The sequence below is a fragment of the Lactuca virosa genome, chromosome 2, assembly GCF_052849685.1.
Source record: "Lactuca virosa cultivar CGN04683 chromosome 2, Lactuca_virosa_CGN04683_v6, whole genome shotgun sequence".
NCBI classification, from domain to species: domain Eukaryota; kingdom Viridiplantae; phylum Streptophyta; class Magnoliopsida; order Asterales; family Asteraceae; genus Lactuca; species Lactuca virosa.
The window spans coordinates 262,324,470-262,347,862 of record NC_136427.1 but is presented as its reverse complement, the minus strand read 5'-3'; the positions used below and the strand labels follow the sequence as shown (position 1 = coordinate 262,347,862).

Below are 23,393 nucleotides of genomic sequence, written 5' to 3'. Positions count from 1 at the left end.
TGCCCCAAGTGTGACACCTCAAATGGTTCACACAACACCAAATACACTTGGAATAACTTGAGAGAAACTTGAACACTCCTTGAAATCGTCTAGCCCTCACACTCACACATTAGTGCACGATTTCTTGAGCCATGGGATTCTTTTATATGGTGGCTATTAGGGTTACACCATGTAACTCATAACTTTACCCATTCCTTATGCTCCATGGATTTTAACCTCCATGGAGTATCCATGGGTCACCCCATGGACTTAGTCCAACATAAGGAATCTTGGATCACAAGCCCACATATATAAGAATGAATGATTTACACAATCAACCCATATATCTAATTAGTCTCCTTTTGATCACTTAATTAATTCCAAATTAATTCTTGATCAATACTAATTAAATAACCTTATTAATATATTAGAACTTAAAATATATTAACCAACCTTAAGTGTTATTTCTCTCATTATAGTCTATCCAAATGCATGATGCCATGCAACCCAAATGGACCATGCCGGGTCGGGTCAAGTCTTACCAACTATAGTTATGGACTTAGACATTAATCCAACACCTTTGGCGCCTCGGCCTTCACTGGCCGACTCTCTGCAGCTCGAACGGCAGCAGGGGCAGATCCCTGTGATGCTTCCTGGACTGACCCCCGCAACTGCGGACACTCGGCCTTCCGGTGTCCGGTCTGGTTGCAGTGAAAACAGACTGTAAACCCCTTGTGGCAATCCTTCGCCATGTGCCCCTCCTTGCCACACTTGTAGCAAGACCCTGATCTACAAACCCCCTCATGACTCTTGCCACACTTTCCACAAGTGCGGCTCTTCTGGTTCCCTGATCTCGAATCTGCCGGCTGGGACTGTACCGGTCGCCGATCCCTCCCTTGAGACTCCGCCTCCTCCCTGGCCTGAGTCTCGAGCTCAATCTCCCTCTTCCGGGCATTTGCCTGAAGCTCAGCAAATGTCCGGTACGACGAGTTCGCCACAAACTCACGGATGTCTCTCCTCAAAATGCTCAAATACCGACTCATGCGTGCCTGCTCGGAAGACACGTGCTCAGGGCAGAACATCGCCCTCTCATGGAACATCCTGGTGATCACTGTAACAGACTCGGTACCCTGCTTGAGGGTCAAGAACTCCTGGGCCAAACATTCCCTTTCCACCGGGGGAACGTACTCATCACGAAACATAGTGGTGAATCTCTCCCAGGTCACCGCGGCAAGCTCTGCAGAAGAGTAGTGCGCTGTCACAAACTTCCACCAGTCCTTCGCTCCCAAGCGAAGCTGGTTCAGCGCGAACCGAACTCCCAGATGCTCCGGACAAGAGCACGTATAGAAGCATCCCTCAATATCAGAAATCCATCTCATCGCAGCGATCGGATCCTGCGTCCCATCAAACTCTGGTGGCTTCGTGTTTCTGAACTCTCGGTACAGCAACGAGTCACCCCCCTGCGGTCTCGCAGCAGCGACGACTGCGGTGGCTGCAGCAACAGCAGCATCAGTAAGAGCAGCGTAACGCTCGTCAAAAGTCTCGATCAGGGTGGTCTTGATAGACCCAAACATCTCTGGTATCTCGGCTCGGATGGCAGCAGCCACCTCCTCATGAATCAACCTACGGATCTCCTCATCACTGGTACCACTGGTACCACTGCCTCCTGGGTGGTGGCGCGTCCCAACCATGATATCTCTGAAATACAACACAAAAGAAATCAGAGACTCGCTCGAGTATACTCGCACTCGATACCCAACCCTACTTGCTCTATAGTACCCTAAGGATTCTTACTTGGATTGCTCACCGATCCGGTGTTTCCAGTAGTACGGGCCCTTATACTACCTTCCACAGCGCATCGGTATTCACCCCAAGTCCTCCTCCTAGGATCCCAGATCACAAGTACTCTATATCTCACTAAACTCAGGCTACTCTCCGGTAGACCACTCATAAGCTCCTCGCTGCTACCTACTTACTCTCGAAGTATCTCATAGTAGCAATAACTCCTAGGCTAAGGCATCACAAATCAGGCCCACTCTAGTCCTAACCATGAATACCTAGCCTAATCTAGCATGCATGACATACCACATAATATCTCATAACACATAAAGTAAGGGTATTTTGGGAAATCATCGTTCGGGCGCTGGCTGATCGTACACACTGCTCTGCTCTGCTCTTTTCAAAATCCTTTTACTCTTTTTAGAAAAATTTTGTTTTATTTCGAAAAATTCCTCAAATCCTCAGTTTGAGTTCAAATGCGCTCGAAGGTGCATCCGAATCCCTCAAACCAAGGCTCTGATACCAACTTGTAACACCGTAATTTTTCAAAACAGTTTTTCACTTTTAAAAATATAATTTCATTCACAAATATTCTCAAATCTCAATGTATCACATCTTAAATCCATAAAAACACATCCCAAGATCAAAATGTATAAAACTCTAATAGTGTGTACTGATCATGCCGGCGCCTTCCCGCGATCCTCACTGGTACCTGAAACACATAACACAAAACACTGTAAGCATAAATGCTTAGTGAGTTCCCCAAAATACCACATATAACACATATTAGCCACTCAAGGCTGTAACTCTGTGGACCCTCCGGTCCTAACTCTGTGGACCCTCCGGTCCTAACTCTGTGGACCCTCTGGTCCTAACTATGTGAACCTTCCGGTTCTAACTCCGTAACTCTGGAACATACACGGCATGAATCACATATAAATAATGCAGTGTATCACAATCACATAAATAACATACAAGATACTCTGTCACATAACTCTAATTACCACTCTATATAAAGTATAGTGAGAAGACTCACCTCGGGTAACTCGGTAAACCTCGAACTCTGAAATACTGCACTAGCCTCCGCCTAATCACATAAATAATTACTCTAATTAATACAACTTCTAAAGGCTAGGCTAACCCCTCTCTATAAGTTCTCTAAGAAGGGTAAAAGACCATTCTACCCCTCTAATGGCTCATAAGTCCAAACACTGACTAAAACCTAAAAGTCAACAAAGTCAACGGTCAACATTGACCGGACTCGTCGAGTGCACTCGTGTGACTCGACGAGTACATGCGTGTTCTCTTCGCCCCTGGTCCACACTCGACTCGCTGAGTCAACCCTGCACTCATCGGGTTATCACAGGTCGCGAATCGCGGGGCAACCCGACTCGACTCGTCGAGTCCCTTATGGGCTCGGCGAGTTCCTCCCATGAAAACACTCATCCGACCTCCTGAGGTCAGATCTGCTTCTCTAATCTATAGATCTGACTTCCCCATGACCAATAAACACGTAAAGGTCGAATCTTGGTACACATGCAAGGCACTCTAGGCTTATTTTGGTGAAATCCCTTCTAACATGGCAACCTATGTCCATTTCCTCCATAGAACCACAAAAAGCAGCATGGTTCAGGCTCTCTGGACCTCAAAAGGTCCAGATCTAGAGTTTAGCACTCAATGGGACACTATACACAACTAAACAAGCCATAAAAGGGTATAGAAAGCCCTAAATTCAATGCCCTTAAGCAAAACAGAAGGATAGGATCAAATAGCTACCTCAAACTTGAATATCCAAGCCGAAAACCCATTGAAATGAATCCTCTTGACCTCCCCTTGATGGAAACACTTTCTCCTTTGCAAAATCACACCAAAAATGATCAAAAAGGCTCAAACTCTCTCACAACTCGCTCACAATCGCTAGGGTATCTCTCTCTGGACTGGTAGCCGCAAATGGAGGCCATAAAGGCCTTTAAATAGGGCTCAGGCCCTGAGATTTAGGGTTTCACTTTACAGCGCGGAATCGCCGAGTCCCCGCATCGACTCGTCGAGTCCCTCATTAATCTAGGCAAGAATTCGCGATCCTACTCGGCGAGTCTGAGCGCCTACTCGCCGAGTCCCTCCCTAAAACTCAAGGTAAATACTTAAAATAAGATACCTGGGAATCCGGATGTTACAAGTTGATTAGAATCCCTGATGTAACACCCAAACAAAACATCAAGGATAGGATCCAACACAATACTCTACAACCTAGAAGAGGGATGTCGTAATCTAGTTGCAGAATATTTGAAGGTAGGTAAATGACGATTTACCAATTTCCACCATGAAAAACGAAAAAGAAATTTAAGTTTTAAATGAATTGAAACTCCTAGATCTTTTGAGATTCATTGAACTTTTCAATGGCGTGTTTAATCTCGATTATGCCCTTCAGGTTTGCGACTGGGATGCCGAGGATCACAAACAAGGTGTGAATAACCGTGCGAATCACGTGGTGCACCCAATGCTACTATCACCTAATCAATGTGCCGGTTAGCCACACACGCTCCATTGATCTACGATAAACACCGAGCCACCCTTCGCCACCAATGTCAATCCCAAATTTAGTGTGCCGGTTAACCACACACGCTCCACTAACGTTTGACAAGGGTACGAAGTGTAATTCCATGGATTAGCATACAATTTCACATTTTGCCTAAAGTAACTAGAATTTGTAAAAACATGTAGTTACTTTGTACTTCATTATACTTATAATGGAAGGTTTCGTCCTATCCTACCCGTTCGGCTAACGACCCTCCACTAGTCAAGAGTGCGGTGGGTAAGAGTGGATACCCATTCAATCGCCATTTTATAGGCAATTTCCTTAAACACCCCTTATAGACCAGCTTCGTGAATGAGGCCTAGTAACGGTAAGACTGACTGTTTACTCATACATATATAATATTAGACTTTTAATGTCATATATACATAGTATAGGGTGTATTTTAAACTTTTAAAATACTAGGTGGTCTAATTTAATTAATTATACTTTTAATTTAATTAAATGTAAACCAAAAACTTTATGGATTTATTAACTCTCTTTTAATTATACACTTTAATTAATTAACAAAACCATAAGGGTGTAATTTGAACTTTTTCAAAATACGAGGGTTTTAGAATTTACTATTTCAAAAATAACTTTTAATCAAATTTTAAATTCCAAAACTTGAGGGCAAGTTTTGAAATTTTCAAAACATTAGGGTTTAGAATTTAAATCTTTCAAAATTAACTTTTAATCCAAAAATTTAAATTCCAAAACTTGAGGACAAGTTTTGAAACTTTTCAAAACATTAGGGTTTAACTATTTAAATTTCAAAAACAAAACTATGAAGTTCAAATTTAAACTATAAAACCTAAAGGGTGTAAATAGAAAATTTTCAAACTTACTAGGTCAAATATCTATCTTATAATAATCTTATATTATCCATATTTAACCAAATCCATCAATTTTGATAAGGATAATCATTCCAAACATAAAAAATCGATTTTAGGCAATAAAACGAGTTTTGGTAATTATCCATATCAAAATCTGACCAAAAATTCGAAAAACCCTGCAACTGAACAGCCAACTCGTCGAGTCCTCTTTGGAACTTGTCGAGTTCAAGCTACTCGTCGAGTTCTAAGAGCAACTCGGCGAGTTTATCAGGCAAACAACAAGAAATTTCGATTTTCAGGTCTTTGGCAGTTCAATTATGCATCTATTCAATAGAAAAATGACCTAGGCTCTGATATCACCGATGGGTTTTGAGCATAACATCAATCCTATGGTGTTCATGCAATCCTAATTGCTTGGATCTAGTTTTTCTACTTTGAACATGCAATAAACTTCCAAGACTTATTAACCCTAGATCTAGCACACAATTAATCAAATTAACATATAAACTAGGGTTTAGATCTTACCTTGATTGTTATGTAGCAATAACAATCAATTCCTTGGCTTCAGAAAGCTTAGTGCCTCAAGTGTTGCACCTCTAATGGAGTCACAAACACCACTAAGCAACTTGGATGAAGAGGAAGGAGAAGGGAGGCACCAAAAACGGCTGGAAACCCTAATCCAAGTGTTAGCCACGTTTTTGGGTCTCAAGGGTTCTTTAAATAGGTAGGCAATTAGGGTTATCTAACAAGGAAACCCTAATTTGACTGCTTAAGCCCTAAGCAGCCCATGGACCCCTTCTGGAACATGCCTTGGACGATTTCTAATGGGCTTCCCCATAGAATTCGTCCAACCTATTATTCCAAGGTGATCCATAGCCCAATTATGTAACTATCTTATAATTACACAATAAGTCCCTTAAGTTTAATTAATCTCTTTTAGTCACAAAATTAATTCTTGACTAATATTAATTAAACAATATGATTTCTCCTTTAATATATTATTCTCATAATATATTAATAAATCATAATTAAACCTTTCTCTCCTTAATTCATCCTACATATTGCTATGGTGAAGGCAACCCAAAAGGACCATGCTCATAATCGGGTCAAGTACATACCAAAATAGTTATGTACTTAGACACTAATCCAACAATGTCATGATTTAGAACCCAACTATAATTTATGTTTACATTAATAAAATATTCAAATAATAATAATGGTAATACTAATAATAATAAGATTCTTACATGGCAAGTAACTTTCCAACATTTGAAACACTGAAGGCCGAAAACGGGTCCTGAATGACATGCTTTGAGCTTATCTGCTTCCATGTTGTGGTGTTCCATTTAACAATACTTCCTCCTCGATCTATCAAAGTCAAAATACATGTCACATTTTCCATTTATGGTCAAACATTTGAATTTGTTTATATCTTTTGATCATTAGCAATAATTTTAAAAGTTGAATTGATTTTAGTCTTTAGAATAACAACACACAAAGAATTAAACAATAGAAATATATAGAGCATTAAGTTTATTGAAAGTATGAAAAAAATTGTAATGCATGCAAAACTTGATCATTCTTGCTATTTAGTGAAAACTTAAAAAATCCTAAAATTCATCTTGAATGCTATACATGAAGGAAATTAACATAGAAACAGAGAAAAATAGATTTTTACAAGAAAATACTAAATATAAATAATTTCTTACGTTTTGTTTTAGCAAAGATGCTTTATCTATTGATGATGATATCCTAGCCCCTACAAACTTCATTTCCTACCGACACTTATGCAACAAAGTTCTTGCATTTTTTATTCCATCTGACATCTCATATCGCCGATTGAACGATTACATGTAAGAAATCCTTTAACTCTGGACAATTGATATTTTCAGTATAAATACATGAACCAGTGTAATTGAGTTGTAATCAAGTTTAATTTCTTCCAATCTCCTAAAACCCATAAACAATTTTAACAAACAAAGACCCAAATCTAAGAAAACCCTAACGATATTATGATCGATTTTAATCATGAAAAATACTCAAACCCTATATCAAAATTTAAATCGATTTCTATAATACCTGACCATCCAATCCCAAATTTGAAGACGAATCACACCGAAATACATAGACGAATAGATCCTTGCCTAATGGAAGCATTTTTAATACTGACTTGCAAAGAGAGAAAGAAGGGGGGGGGGTTGTAATATGCGTTTTTGCTCGACTAGAAAGTGTTGAGGGGAGTAGGTTTAATTTTCGTCTACTGTAGGAATTAACAATAGTTTTTTTTGTCCTAAAAATGACTTTCTTACTAAATAGTTTAATGTAACTTTTTAATTAATAGCCTACGAGCGATATATAAGGTTTAATGCAACAATTAAAACATAAATAAACTACTAAATAAAGTATGAAAAAGATAAATGCGTATATATTTTCTATATACTTTTTGATTTTTGAGTCTTGATATATTTTTAATCTTTAACTATATTAATTTTAATTAAATAGATATTCATTAAAGCATTTCCATTAATAAATATAACAATCTTAAATAATAGATACATGTTATTTTTTTAATATTTTTTAAAATATAATATTTATAATTCAAATAAAATCCTTTAATCTAATTTTAGTTTTACAATACCTATTAATATTTAGCTAATATGGATAAACATGTCAAAACGTGGTATAATATTATGAGTATCTTCACTTTTAATTTTTTCATGATACATTTTTATCTTTTCCGTATTAATCACAAATTAAATAATGTTATTTTGATTTAATAACCATTTGACATAACTATTATAAAATATCAATCATTTAATTTTATATTTCATCATACAATATCAACAATTATTATACTTATATATGAATATCAATATTTTTTTTGTGTGTATTTAATTTCTATTTTATTATACAATATAAAAAAAAAATATTAATTTACATATAAACAACGTCATACATAAATTCAAAACATTTTATGACAACAATGCAAAGTCCTCTTTATGGCAACAATACAAAATCCATAAATTAACAAAAAAAAAAAACATGACACTAACTGTTGGAAGCGATCCACCTACTATTAAACAAATAAAAGTTTTTACAAAGTGGCTTTTGGATATAGGAGAATGTAAACTTGATGGTTCGAACAATGATGAAGCGATTGTTGATATTCCAGATGATATTTTCATTATTTCCTTCGAACGGCTGGTTGCTATTGTTTTTTCCGGGAGATCAAACAAAATATTTAAATTCATATAGTTTTTGCCAATCCGAGATATTTTGTAAATTGTTTTTGTGTTCATGTTTTTTTTTTCTTACATTATATTAATTTTTAATTTGTCATATAACAATGTCATTTTCATGATTGGATTTTTTTTCCACTCTATTCAAATTTATAAAATATCTATACATACAAAATTAAAATTTTATAAAATATCTACAAATACAAAATGTCGATCGAACTCAAACCAATGTGTTGTAGTTTGAATTATTTGATTATATCATTATAAACTTATATATATATATATATATATATATATATATATATATATATATATATATATATATATATAACATCTATCATTATAAATTAATAATTTTTTTTTCTTATCATTGGTGGATCATTATAATACCAATACATATTATTATATTAATTTTTTAATTAATACTCATAACTTATTATTAAAGTTTTTTAATTATTTATCAAACAAGTATATGGATGCCATTGATACTAAAGAGAAAATAAAAAATAGTCGATCGGATATTCAAACCAATCATTATATTATTATGAATTTATTCATAAAACATCTATATTTACTAATTATTAAATTTTTTATTATCATTGCTCAATAGTTACCTTATAATTTAATTAAAATTATTTTTAATTTTCTCATCCGTGTGTCCACGGGTTATAACCTAGTACACTCATAAATAGATATAGAAATTGATAAATTTATTTGTTTTATATCATGATATTAGCTTATAAGATCTTACTTTATGTTGAACTTGGGTCTTCCAAACAAGCAAACGCCTAATGGCTATTTTACGTGCAATTCTTCCATCGAACAAGTTTATGCAAATACGGGCTTTTATCTACATCACAAATACAAACATCTTTTACTTTTGTCATTGGGGTGAGCATTTGTACCGAACCGAACCGGACCGGACCGGCTCTTGGACTAGACCGGTTAGGAAGAATATTATGGATCGTGGACCGGACCGGATGAGTCGTGTCCGTGTCCGTGTCCGGGTCCGGGTCCAGGTCCAGGTTTTTCGGTTCTTGGACCCGTTTGGATCGGTACAACTATAATTGCATAGAGTACAAGTCGTTAAAATAAGTTTTTGGGTTTGATAGAACTCGTTAAAACGAATATGTTATTGGGTTTGATACGATATAACTTGTAAAAATGATTACGTTTTTCATTTCATGCATAACTAATCTACCTTGATGTTATAATATTATAACTTGCAAAATTAATTTTCCAAATAAAAGCAACTAACATATAAATCAAGTTCACCATGATCCCTTTCATATGATTTATCTGTCAAAGATACATAAAATTCAGAATTATAGTCTAAAATAATAGTTAAAACGTTGAAATATTTCAGCTTTGATAGCTCAATTTTGAAGGATTGTAACTCACTGAATATAATACCAAAATCAACAAAATTATAGTCTAAATTCATCTATAAACTGTAAACTAAATGTTGGAAAAAACCGCAGGTCAATCCGACTTAAAACGAATGAGTTATGGTTATTTAAAAATTTTCACAGATTACAAAATTTTAAGAATCTTGCTGAAAAGCTGAAATTTTCCAGCTTTGATAGCTCAACTTTGAAAGACTGTAACCCATTGAATATAATACCAAAATCAACAAAATTATAGTCTAAATTCATCTACAAACTGTAAATTAAAAGTTGAAAAAACCGCGTGTCAATCCGACTTAAAACGAATGAGTTATGGTTGTTTAAAAATTTTCACATATTACAAAATTTTAAAAATGTTGTTGAAAAGCTGAAAGTTTTCAGCTTTGACACCTCAACTTTGAAAGATTGTAACCCATTGAATATAATACCAAAATCAACAAAATTATAGTCTAAATTCATCTACAAACTGTAAATTAAAAGTTGAAAAAACCGCGTGTCAATCCGACTTAAAACGAATGAGTTATGGTTGTTTAAAAATTTTCACATATTACAAAATTTTAAAAATGTTGTTGAAAAGCTGAAAATTTTCAGCTTTGACACCTCAACTTTGAAAGATTGTAACTCATTGAATAAAACACCAAAATCAACAAAATTATAGTCTAAATTTATCTACAAACTGTAAATTAAACGTTGGAAAAAACCGTGTGTCAATCCGACTTAAAACGAATGAGTTATGGTTGTTTAAAAAATTTCACAATTTACATTTTTTTTTTAAATCGGGTTCAACCGGTTCTAAACCCGTTAAAAACCGGACCGGACCGGGAAAAAAACTGGACCGGTTTTGATGGATTCCTAGAACCGAGAACCGGCCCGGTGGTCCAGAAAAACGGTCCGGTCCAGTCTGGTTCGGTTCACTGGTCCGGTCCGATCCACCGGTCCAAATGCTCACCCCTATTTGTCAAGTGGTACAATGTTTTTATACACATTTTAAGGACAACTCTCTCAGAGTTTAACGATTCCATAACCATATTAATTGTTAAGTACTTGTGTGTAACACCAAAAGTTCATTAAAACACATAGTTAGGAGTTAATATAACTCGATAAACAATAATCAAAGCAAGGTCAAAACATTAATTCATAAGTTCGGGCGTCAAACATAACTAGTCTCATACCCGTCCGGTGGACAGGTTGACAAATGTATAAACAATACATTGATTTTACTTTGTTTTATAGCATATTTCTTTCATTTGTTCCCATATTAGCAATGTACGTGACAAATGTACCAAATTATCTTTTATGTCCTAAAATAATATCTATAATTGTGTTGCATACATAACATAAAATAAAGAACATAGTCAATTTAAAGCTTAAAAACTCAAATATTATTCAATGTAGAGTTGAAAGGCAACATTGTTAACTTATAGTTCAGATAAAATCAACCACGAAGACAAACTTAGTAAGATCTTTTGGTTTATGGTACCCAAACAATAATGTGTATCCTCATATGGACAAAAAACATGAATGTACTATATGATTCCATAAATTTAATATACCGAACCATAAATATGTCTAAAAACACTTCTAAAATGCTTAATTTAGTTTATACTTTCAAATAACATATAAAAACACTTTAAAAGTAATTTGAAGTCAGAAAACACTTTAAAAGTAATTTGAAGTCAACTAACGATATCATTTTCTGAAGACTCCTCACAATTGTGGAAGTCGGCACTTCATTGGTGTTATTGAGGATCTGATATACGATTTTTCAGAAGAATGAACTTTAATAACAATACAAGCGTCCTAATTGTAAAAATCAAAAACCGACAATAAGAATCATAACAAATAAAATAATATAACAAAATAGGTGACAATAATCATTGAATTTGTTTTTTTCATATCGTAAGAAAAATAGAAACTTTAGACAATAGGTGGTAACTTGCTTCACATTCTTCAACATCTTGTAAACCACATATAGAGATAGGTATGTTACAAATATCATCTTCAATAGTAACATAACCAACCTAATTGAATAAATCAATGACAACAATAAGAAAAATAAAAAAGTAACAAAATACATAAAAATAAATAATTGAACACATCCTTTTCCTCAAATACATATTTTTCAACACCATCATTTTCCTTATTTTTTTTATATAACTAAGAATTTGATAAAACATTTGCTAATAGAAAAACTATCTTCCCCACCTACTACATCAACCTATAGACAAAATATACTTTTTATATTTTCATTAAAAGGATAGCAAATAAACACGAAATTTAAATTTGAAAATATTATTATTGATTAAAAAATTGAGAATTGTAATAAAATAATATATAATTAATCAAACAAATCAATAAAATAAAAATGTTGGCTAACATCTCCTAAACTCGGCCGCCAATACTATCTTATGTCTTACGAAAATTAAAAAAGTTTATATCATTGAACCGATCATTCCCTTTCAACACCAATATTTTCATGAATAACAATATTTTTTTACCTCAAATTTTCATATTTAGGTGAATGGAAATAGTGTTGAATCAAACGTATATAATTATTGTTAAATCATATAGGTAAAAAATGAATACATTTACAGAAGAATACTCAAAAGTAATTATTGTTATCTAACAATTCATAGGATGCTATCTAGTTCCAAGATACAACAAAAATTGAACGTCATTCTCATTTGCTCGCCATTCAATCAACAGTTTCTATATAACCTCAATGAATTATTCCAAAAAGCATATAGAGCGACCATCAACATCCTAACAGAAGAAGATAAACCGGAAGTTGTAAATGTTGTTTTGAATTTTTTGAAGCTACAAGCAGATCATTAGTTTACGTTGTCAGGTAGCACCTTCGGCAACAATTAGCTTGGCTACTAAATCAGCATGGTTGTGGAAGCAGTATCTCGGTAGCAGAAATAAAAGGTTGCGGAAGCAGCAGCATATTTTCCTTAGTAGGAATCTTATAGCTACCTTATTTGATTTGTGTTGCTGATGTGGCATAATGAAGCAGTCACCTGCACATTGCACAAACTTCTATTTTTCCTCGTTATAATCTGATTTAAATTTGAGTAATTACATAATAAAATTAGGAATTTATAGTAGTCATCATTATGTCACCCAACACAAGACTCCCAACTTCCACACAAGCTTTATCGTAAACATAACAAAAATCAATAAAAGCCATCAACCAGTGGCGCTAAAAAGGTCATGGTTGTAAACCTTATACTCTATTGTAACCATTCATTTCCCATTAAAAATAGCCATGACGGTCATTTGTATTTCAAGATTTTTTCATGTTAGGATGCAAAACATAAAAAGGGAGTCTATGGCTTATATGGCTTTATAAATGCAGATCATGTTAAATGAAAATAAGAAACTTACAGCTTCATCAAGTTCACAAAGGAAAGTGATATTTTGGGAATTCTACATGCCCTTTTCCACATGGACTTCTAAAACCTTCTTCTCTTGAACAATATTCTCACCTTTGTAGTATTGTCATTGGTACCTTTGCACTCATTATAGGATGTTGCATTTATTGAGTCATAAATGTATGTTGGAAACTTTCAATCTAGAACATTGACATCCGAAACATTCCATTGAAGCATCTGAATTTGAACCCTTGGTGGAAAATTAGAACTTGGCTAAGGAATGAAGGGTAACTTGTGTTGCTATTACCCAAAACTTTCGCCTAAAAACCTGCTATTTAGACTATCTTTGTTAAGAATTTTTTTTTTTTTTTTTAAGTAAGTAATAAGAAATGAGTAATATACAACAAGTGATGAGATTGTAAGCCGTACGATTAGGATATAAAAGTCATAATTTGGTCTAGGTGAAATTTGGGAAACATATTTAGGAAGAGGTAAAAAATGTAAGCCAACTCTCTGATAAGCAATACAACCTGTTAGAAAAAGGGCAAAAAGGTCTCAACTTTTTATACCCAATAAACAAAAATAAACATTTTTTGGTTATAATCTAATCCAACTATACAACTATAACCAAACATGTTTAATAATATAACATAAGTGTAATCAAACCACAATCAACATCATCTACCAAATAGAAGGTGTAAATCTGCACATTTAATCTCCAAAGTTGAAGTTTATCACTATTGTACAATGAATATAAAGAATATCAGGTTTAGGGAGACAAAACATGAACAATTTAAGCTCAATAAAAATGCACATAGGGTTTTGACATAAAGAATGTCAAACATGAAAAAGGAAACCTAACACAAATAATATTAAACATGCACCTAAAAAAATTATGGGAACAATGTGTTTGGAGTTAAAAAGACTAAGCAATCATTTCAACCAATAGAAAATTAAGCAAGTATGTAGGGGCAACCTTGTCTTTTACCAACACAGAGAATTTAGTGCTTATAAAGTTTGATAGCTTAATATTTGCCTGTTAACAGAACAATAAAACTCAAGAAAGAACTACAAAAGGCATTTAACACATTACTACTAATTTCAATTTTATTTTCTTTAAAACCTTTCTAATTAGCCTCCGAATTTAATAGTTCAAGCATATATATAACATAGAAAACTGAAACCCAACTCAAAATAGCCCTTAGATTTACTTTACCTTCTTTGACCCCGCCACCTTGGTGTGTCCCCAGTTGCTTTCTTTCTGCATTAAACCTTAAAATAAAAAACGCATCGTGACAAACAAAGTCAAGCATTACCATCCATCATCTGAAAATTAAAAAGATTAGATAAGATGTAAGTAAAACTTCTTATCTTTCCCTCATAATCAGAGATTCGAAAAGAAAGGTGAAAGGAGGTGGGAAATTGAAATCAAGGCTTATATTTATACAGATAAGAAACATTTAAGAGAGAGAAACATAAACAAAGGGAAAAGGGTTTGTACATAAACAGGAAAAGGTTTTTTTACCTGACTTTCATGAAGCTCAACTGTTACCTCTCTGGTGTACTAAGTTCATATAAAAGCAAAAAAACCAAATTATTGGATCTGAAATTTTATATATAAAAGAAGAAAAAATTACATAGTAAAAAAAAGATATAGCAGACCGAGGATTCAAGCATATATATATATATATATATATATATATATATATATATATATATATATATATATATATATATGACTTCCTTATCCAACTGACTCAAAGTTAGACCATAGAATTGATCTGAAAGGAAAATACAGTAACATGAATAGAGATAGAGGGGTAATCTAATAAGATCAATGTAAAAGCTAAACGAACAAAGGCAGACCACACAACATTATTAACATCAACATTTTTTTTAACCATCTCCAACTAAAAAAATCATCAAATTTGCAATCAATTTTTCACAATTTCCATTGCTAAAATGGTCAGAGTAACAGTTGCACACAAAAAACATCAAAATTAAGACTTGACTTCCAGAATAAATAACAATGGCTTAAAAGACAGTGAGAAAAGTTCAAATAAGATAAGAGAAGTGATTAAGAAACTGTTGTTATCATCTTGGCCAGTAGCATAACAACAATAACCTGCAAATGTAATTAAAGAAGAATATTCACATAAAAATGACGAAATTACAAAATATGAACATACCTCACCAACACTTACAATCTTGTTCAGCATGTCTAAATCAGAAAAGCAGCCTTGACCTCTAATTTATCAAATGTCGATGGATTAGATGAAATTGTGCTTATATAAGTAAACTTTTGTACTATGATATCGACGACTTTATACATCCGTTCCTTTCAAATTCTGCGATAAGCATAATCTTCCTGGCGATTGATTAACTGTAAAAAAATAAAGAAAACAAACAAAATTGGTCCTGCTCGACTCCAAAATCAAAAACATAAAAGAAAGTAGGGGTGTGATAACGAAATTTAAAAATTAGGGGTCAGATAGGTCGAGGTTATACCCAAATGGAATTGTGGGTTAGTTTTCATTCCAATTTAAAGAGTAGGACCCTGTGGACAGATGATAAAATCGAACTGGAACCGTACCTTAGTTCAAACCGTCAGTAGGAGCAAAGAGAGAAAACAGAATGTATTTGCAGAAGCCAAAACCAACAGCTCGAAAACATGCACCTGTGGTAAAGTCGACGGTAACGGTGGTTTGGTGTGGAGGTCAGTTTGGAAAACCCTAAAAAGAGGTGGTGCCGACGTTTCTGAGTGGAAGAGGAGCGGTTCCTGCGATGAAATTTGAGGGATGAGAAGTGGTAGAAGGAGACGGTGTCGCTGAAACCTAAATCGGGAATACGCAAAATGGAGAAAGCGAATGTTTAAAGGATCGACGATTCTCAGTCAAATAGGGGAGATCGTGGGCAACAAAGCCGGAGAAGACGCAGTCGATAGGGAACCGCTGGTAGCGGCTGTGATTTTGACGACGGTTTTTCCACTCACCGTCGTCAATAGTATTAATAATTCCTATGAATGGATACAATTTGTGATCTATGCAATGCACAATTGCAGATCTTATAATTGTATTTTATACGTTATCGATCACATAACTTCTCGTAGTCAAGATAGCAACATGGAATATAAACCTGAAATAAATTGAGAACAGAAGACATGTTCTTCGCTCCATTGGAAAAACAAATAGTAAAATGCTATTTTACATCTCTCAAGTCTTAACTTCAGAAAATCAATGAAATGGGAAAATGACCAAAGTTAAAACAAAGCCTACCCATATGATTTTAAAAAAAAAAAAAGAATTCATTTATGAGGTAAACATTAAAAATTGACAAAACACATCATTAGAGAAGTAACAAAATCGTTGAAGGTTGAAACTAAAACATCGCGATTCGCGAGAGGCGCATACCTCACAGGCAAACAGGAAACCATGTGGAAAACAGCTATGGCGCGCGCCACCGGGGCTCTTCGGTCGCCGTTGCAGGGAATTACCAGCACACCTTTCCTCAGCCACTACTCCTCCAGCAGCAAATCTACTTCATCTGCCGTTGTTAACTCCATGATTCTTCGTTCTCTTAAAGAACACTACACCGAAGTCTCCAAAATGGCTCCTCCCCCTGTAAGTGCACATCTCAACCTCTAACTGTAGGGTTTACGATTGATTAGATTGAAAAACTGAAACAAAAGTCTATACAACTCTTTGAAATTACGTCGAGCACCTGGTAGGCACTATTGATTCAACAAAAGTACTTGTCCTATGGTTAATTAGGAAATGTAGGGTTTAAGTGGGGTTTATGTAGATATGTGATTTATTATTTGTTCACAGAAGGTGAGTCCTCCTTCACCATTTACAGTGGTGAAAGGGGCACTTGACAGTGGTGGTCCTGTTCTGAAGCGAATGTATGGAGATGAGGAGATCAGTATATCTGTAATGCGGATGGTTAACATTCTCCCTGGATTGGATCCTGCTGAGATTGATGGTGACGACGAGATCAATCAGTTATTTCTTCATGCTGATATATCGAAGCCTGGGCAAGACTTTGTTTTGCATTTTCTGTGTGGGTTGTATCCAGATGCTTTGGGAATTCATTCTGTTTCCTTAAGACATAAGAATGAAACTTCAGGGCTCCTTGAGGTTCCATCCAAATACAATGGTCCTGATTTTGAGTAAGTCATCTCATGCTCTAAATTTATAATATTAGAACTGCCATAGCTATCTAATGTTTATCTCATGATTTATATTTCTATTACAAATATCATTCTGTGCTTCACTTTCTATTCGACCATAAATATGAACAAAATGTTGGGATTTACCTGAGATGACTTCATAATCCTATCGACAGCATAGAAATTAACTGTAAAACCAGCAAACTCTTCTCTAAACTTCATATTCATCATCATACACTCATCAGCACACCAATTTTCTGTGGGGTTTTTATCTTTTTTTCCCCTTTGATACCTTGTGTAGTTTATAGTTCTTGGCTATAAGATGACAAACATGCTTCTTTGTTATGTATGCATTTATACACCTTATCAACAATCCAAGATTGTGGTCTCTACTGTAGCTTCTGGTGTGTATAGATTATAGAACCTTCACTTTTCTTTCCCCCCAAAACTATCCAGCTTACAACCCTGATGAATACCTATGATCAGTAAACAGAAGAAGAATGGTGGATTTGGTGTAGTGATATTATTGGTTTGTAGGAAAAGCAGGGAAGGTGTTTGATGAAATGCCCAAATGAGATGGGCGTGGTGGATGAGGGTGAATAGATGATACATGTTTCTTTACCACATACACTGGTTGGTTACTTTACTTGCTATGTATAAAAATGAAGGGAGAAAGAAGAAGGATGAACGAGATGAAGATGGGGGTAAAACAGTCATTTTTCTTACCGAAGAAATTAGTAACACAGAAACAAATAAAATCAAACAAGAAACACATTTGATATGTTTATCCACACAACTTCATTCAATCAGCTTTTCTTTATTGATTGTGCGAAACTCTGAAACAATGATATCTGTACTTGTGTAGACTAGACATACACATGATGAGTTCATATTGTTGTTAAAACAAGCAATGCCCTTGAATTATTAGGTTTTTATAATATTATAAAACTAATTGGTGTTTGTACTAATAATTAACAGAGGGCTTGATGATAGAATGAGGGATGCGTTTCATGGTTACATTGAAGAGAGAGGCATAAATGATGCTCTATTTCCTTTCCTGCAAGCATGGCTTTATGTGAAGGATCACCGAAGTCTTATGCATTGGTTCAAATCAGTTGGGACATGTGTCAAAAAAACCAACTAACCTTCATGTCATGTCATCTCATCTTCTTACATGCTCTACTTTTATAACATTTTTCCCCTAATGGATGTATGATCCTGCTTTTAGTAGTCTATATGTTTTCAGATATCAATTCCCAAGCTTACCCTTTCATTTATCATATCATATCTTTAACATTTAGTTTTATCTTTATATATTCAATTTTTTTTTTTCCAAATTATTATATGCATTTTGTGTTCCAGCTTATTATTCTTTTCATATACATTTTATCTACTCAAAACCCATGGCCTTTCCAGCCTCAAAAAGGTTATCTTAATATCTTATGGCATGTGGGGTTGTTTTTAAAGACTTAATTTGGCCCATTACGTAGTGAAACTTGAATCAAAATCATTGGAGGAGTTTTGGTTCATTGTATTTTCACATAATTTTTCAATAAATAAATTCGTCATTCATACACTTGTACTTTTATTATAATTACATTAGTTGCATCATACCGTTAGACAACTAAAATTTCAGTTGTTAAATTACCTTTTTTGGTTGCCAACTTCTCCCTAATTTATGTTTGTTTTAGTTGATTAAACGGAAATTATGCATTGATATGATTGTTAGAGTATTCAACAATTTTATGAGTTTAACTCTTTTTTTTCCCTCCCAACACCTTTTATGAATATTGTTAAAACTAATGAATATTATGATATTTTTTTTAAATGTAAGGGATTTATTCGGTATAGAAAAGAATATTATATTCTGTATATAACACTTTAAAGAACTTAGATGGAAAAAGAAAAAAAAAAGAGCCCCCAAGTCTATTTTGCCTTCTTTAATGCTACATGTGTTGGTAACCCAAAAAAGATGATATAGGAAAGATAAAGATATACTCTTAGATTTTGGTGGTGGTTATTAAAATCACTAAATGTGCATGAATTTTGACTTTACAAAGCATAACAGAATAATCTCTTATTAGATTTCGAACTAAAAAGTAAAATATCCTCACAAATTTTGAAAAACATTGAACCTATAAATGGTTGAAAAATAAAGATAAAAGACTTTTATTATGGTCTTGGTGAGCGGACATGGTTCTTTCAGAAAAAATAATTATGCTGTATTGCTGTGTATCAAGCACAATGAAGTTCAATTGATAGCTTTTACAAAGTTACGAAAACTGTGGCATATGATATGATATGTAGTTTCTAATAATTGTATTTATTTTGAAAACTGACATATTGTTTTCTAATAGTTGTATTTCTTTTGGAATGTCGTTGTTCATACAAATTTCTTGATTATATTCACGCATATTGTTTTATTGGGAAATTATGCAACTATTTGAAATCTTGACATGTTGTGGTGGAAACTTGAGAAGTTTCAATTCACACTACGACACGTAAAATCAACATTTCCATAAATCATTTATAATTAAACACAACGATGCCAATTAAAATAAAAAACCGTGGCAATTGAATATTATATATATATATATATATATATATATATATATATATATATATATATATATATATATATATATATATAAGTCAACTATATTAAATCAAATGACTTGGATAAATATAGAGTGGGGGAACGATGGGCCATTGAAGAAAAGGTTTTGCTCTTGTTGCCATAAATTCAAAGTTGACACAATTATGATCAATTGTGTCAACTTCTCCTCATATTATGTGGGATACAAAAGAGATTTTGGATCTTTTTCTCCCCAATAGTAGGACCATTCGAGGTTATTTTCGTCAATTCATCATTCAAAAAGTGAGTGGATTGGTCATTGTGCACTTGATAATGATATATTGATGGGCCACAATCTTCCGATTTGAATATACCATTCGTTTTCTGTTCTAATGTTCGTTTTCGTTAACTACATAAACTAAGGATAGAATTGTCATTTTAATAATCAACTTTTCACAAAACTACAAGGATTATTAAAGACCAAAGAATTTTTATTTGATAGTTCATACCTTATTTATCTATTTTATATCTTTGACACGTGGATGATTAATAATATATCTTAGATGTTAAAGAGTTATGGTACGTCATCGATGACATGTGCACTCCATCTTACGTATCGTATTGTTGGTGCTAAGTACCTAACTTGTCATTTTTGTTTCGATTATACTCATTAAATTTGCACGTTATTCATAATTCATAAAGCCATCAAATCCATGTTGGAAATATTATTGGAGATGAATATTAATTTGTCTAAAATCTTAAGCCATAAGAATTAAAGAAAGAATGAGTGATATGAGCCACATGTGAGAGAAAAAAGGTACAAGAAATGTGAGACACAAAGCAATAAAAGCATGATAAATATGATATGATATGATGATTGATGCCCATATACCATGGCCATGATGATTCTATTGTAGCCAACCATTGACTCTCTCACATGCCTTGCCAACTTTTTCACATTGTATTTTGGGTGGTTCATTTCATGTCTCAGGAGGCCAATGTGGGCCCAAACTAGTTTGTTTATTGACTTTCTAAGTATATGGAGGGAGTTGACCAAGCAAAATCTATATTGTATTGATATCAAAGTAAAGCCGATGGTTTGAGCAAGTTGCATAAATAATACTAAGGTTTTTTTTTTACTAGGTATGGTAAGATGTATGGTTTGACTCAATCTCAATCAGTTAAAAACATTTGATTAAATCATATAGTATTTGACATGTTTATTATTGGATCTGATAAGAGGTTGAGTTTGACTGAACCAAATATTGACTCAATTAGATCTGATTTAATCAACAAATAAATAAAAAATTTAATTGTTATCGTCAAAAATATTGTTAACCAAAATATGTTATAAGTTTTTGGCATTTCACCGCACATCTTTGTTGTTTATAATTCATGTCATGAAATTAATTGCTCAATTAGATAATTGTATACATTATTTAACATATTTCTTTTTAATCCTTAGTGAAATTCCGTAAGTACCTTCAAGTGGTGATGAAAGATGATGGGTTATACAACGTTGTTGGTGGGTATAGTGATTCTTATGATGGAGATAAGTAACTTCCATTTAAAGTCTTTCAAAAAACAGAAAACCATAATTTAAGACAATTATTGATGATGGTATTAAAGAGCAACCTTCATAGGGTTTTGCTTGAAACTTGAGTGGCTTAACTAAATTTCTAATGTTAAACAAACTAGTAAACAAACTAGTGAGACCCATGTATTACATAAGTTAATTTAAATAAAAAACTAAATATAAATGTCAAAATATTTAAAAACTTTGATATTATAAGAAAATAAAAAAAATAATGAATTATTATAATGAAAATGTTTTTTTATCTTTTAAATTTAAACAAATAATTTAAATAAATAAAAGAAACTAATGAGTTTTAATTTTAAAATTTTTTAAATTAAAAGGTAAGTTCATTAATGAAATTGATATCCATTTATTACTACATTTATGCAATTATTACATTAAAATATTATGTGAAATTTAATAAAATAAAAAAACTTATAAAATGACATTTGGGAAAAAAATAATTCAAAATAACCACAAAATGACATTTGACAAATTGAATGAGAATGTGATAAGTGACAAAAAACATTCATTTATTAGAGAGGAAAATGACAAAGAAAACGTAGTACCCAATGTATAATTAATACGCAATCGGTTGACTTGTTGTATGACTAACAAATAAATTTTAGAAATTATCTCGACATTATATGTCCACGAATATACCTTAGTTTTAGACAACTTTTTCCTAAGCTCTTGGTCAGAGTGTTTTGGTCTCATTGTATTTATAGTTGTATATCTTATGTAGGTTGATATACTTAGTTTACTATAAACAATGTTCTGATACCAATCTGTCACACCCCCAAACCGGAACGACGGAAACGTTCGGGGGGCGGAGGACGTCATTTACAATATCATAACAATGAATAATACTAATCAAAGCAACAACAACCATTGTATTAATAATATAAAGTTTACATTGTGTTCAAAACATTGCCTGATTTACATTAAAACTATAGCAAAAGATAAAACGTAATACTACTATGCTCCGTCTTCGCAACACCTGAGAGGGTACCTGTCTACTAACGTTCCTGAAAATACAAGTAGTTTGAAAAAGTGTCAACATTAAAGTTGGTGAGTTCATAAGCATTTTTGTGTTAGAAAGTATGTCCCTTGTTCTTTGAAAATGTTACTGTATTTCTCCAGAAAATCCTATATTTTCTTATTAGTTGAATGGAATGTAGTCTTAGTACCTTAAGACAAAAATTGTATAAGTTTCTTACATATAAAGAATGATGCTTTGAAATTATATAAGTAATCGTATTTGTTTCCAGAAAGTTGGATTGTAAATCGTTTGCTTGTAAATTAATGATGTTTATCCTGGAAAATCCTATATTTCCCATGAGTTGAGTTGTAGTCTAATATGATCCAAGACCGAAAAGTATAAGGATATTACCATACTTAAGTTAAGGACATGTAGTTTTATTCGTTTATAAAACCGTTTGAAGAGATGTGTTTTCACGTAAAAATCCACGTATAGTCGTTTATCATGTGAGTTTTCATAACCGTGCTAACGAATGATTTGTCTGCCTCGACGTTCTGCAGGCGTCGAACTGTTTGATATTTGTCACCCATAACCTGCCGGTCGTGCTGTAGCTAACAGCCAGGGTGCGGGGTCATCAATCCCGTATAGATCTATATACAAGTATCACGCTCTCTGGAAGGAGACTCGGGTTATAAAACAGGACTTGCTGGTATACCTTGGTAGGTACGACGAAGACATTGACTCATAAATTTCCAACGAGTTTACGTGTTTTTGACCTGTAAGTGCTCGTGTGTGTAATTGTTACCCTTTTTGTTATGTTTATAAAATATAAAAATAACCGTATTTTTATATATCGTTTCTTTGCCCCGAAAGGGTGGAATAATGTGAATGTTCCCCAAACTATACC

The 23,393-nt window shown here is 33.5% G+C and overlaps 1 protein-coding gene and 1 long non-coding RNA gene across 6 annotated transcripts; one reads left to right on the top strand and one right to left on the bottom strand.

Moving 5' to 3' along the window:
* Positions 1-12,344: 12,344 nt before the first annotated feature.
* LOC145160953 (uncharacterized) lies at positions 12,345-16,415 on the bottom strand. Of its 5 annotated transcripts, none has more exons than XR_013738275.1 (6): positions 16,321-16,415; positions 15,779-15,964; positions 15,375-15,568; positions 14,711-14,749; positions 14,402-14,511; positions 12,345-13,513 (listed from the first exon to the last, which is right to left on the bottom strand). It is a non-coding gene; the product is annotated as an uncharacterized LOC145160953 (long non-coding RNA). The 5 variants fall into 5 exon arrangements; XR_013738277.1 differs by lacking the exon at positions 16,321-16,415 and adding an exon at positions 13,615-13,715 and having other exon boundaries at positions 15,779-16,308; XR_013738274.1 differs by lacking the exon at positions 16,321-16,415 and having other exon boundaries at positions 14,711-14,788; positions 15,779-16,308.
* Positions 16,416-16,496: 81 nt separating this feature from the next.
* LOC145160952 (Mitochondrial glycoprotein family protein) lies at positions 16,497-18,649 on the top strand. Its single transcript, XM_079080337.1, has 3 exons — positions 16,497-16,805; positions 17,013-17,353; positions 18,332-18,649. Exons 1-3 carry the CDS (start codon positions 16,617-16,619, stop codon positions 18,495-18,497), a joined length of 696 nt encoding a protein of 231 aa, XP_078936463.1. The 5' UTR covers positions 16,497-16,616; the 3' UTR covers positions 18,498-18,649.
* The last annotated feature ends 4,744 nt before the right edge of the window (positions 18,650-23,393 follow it).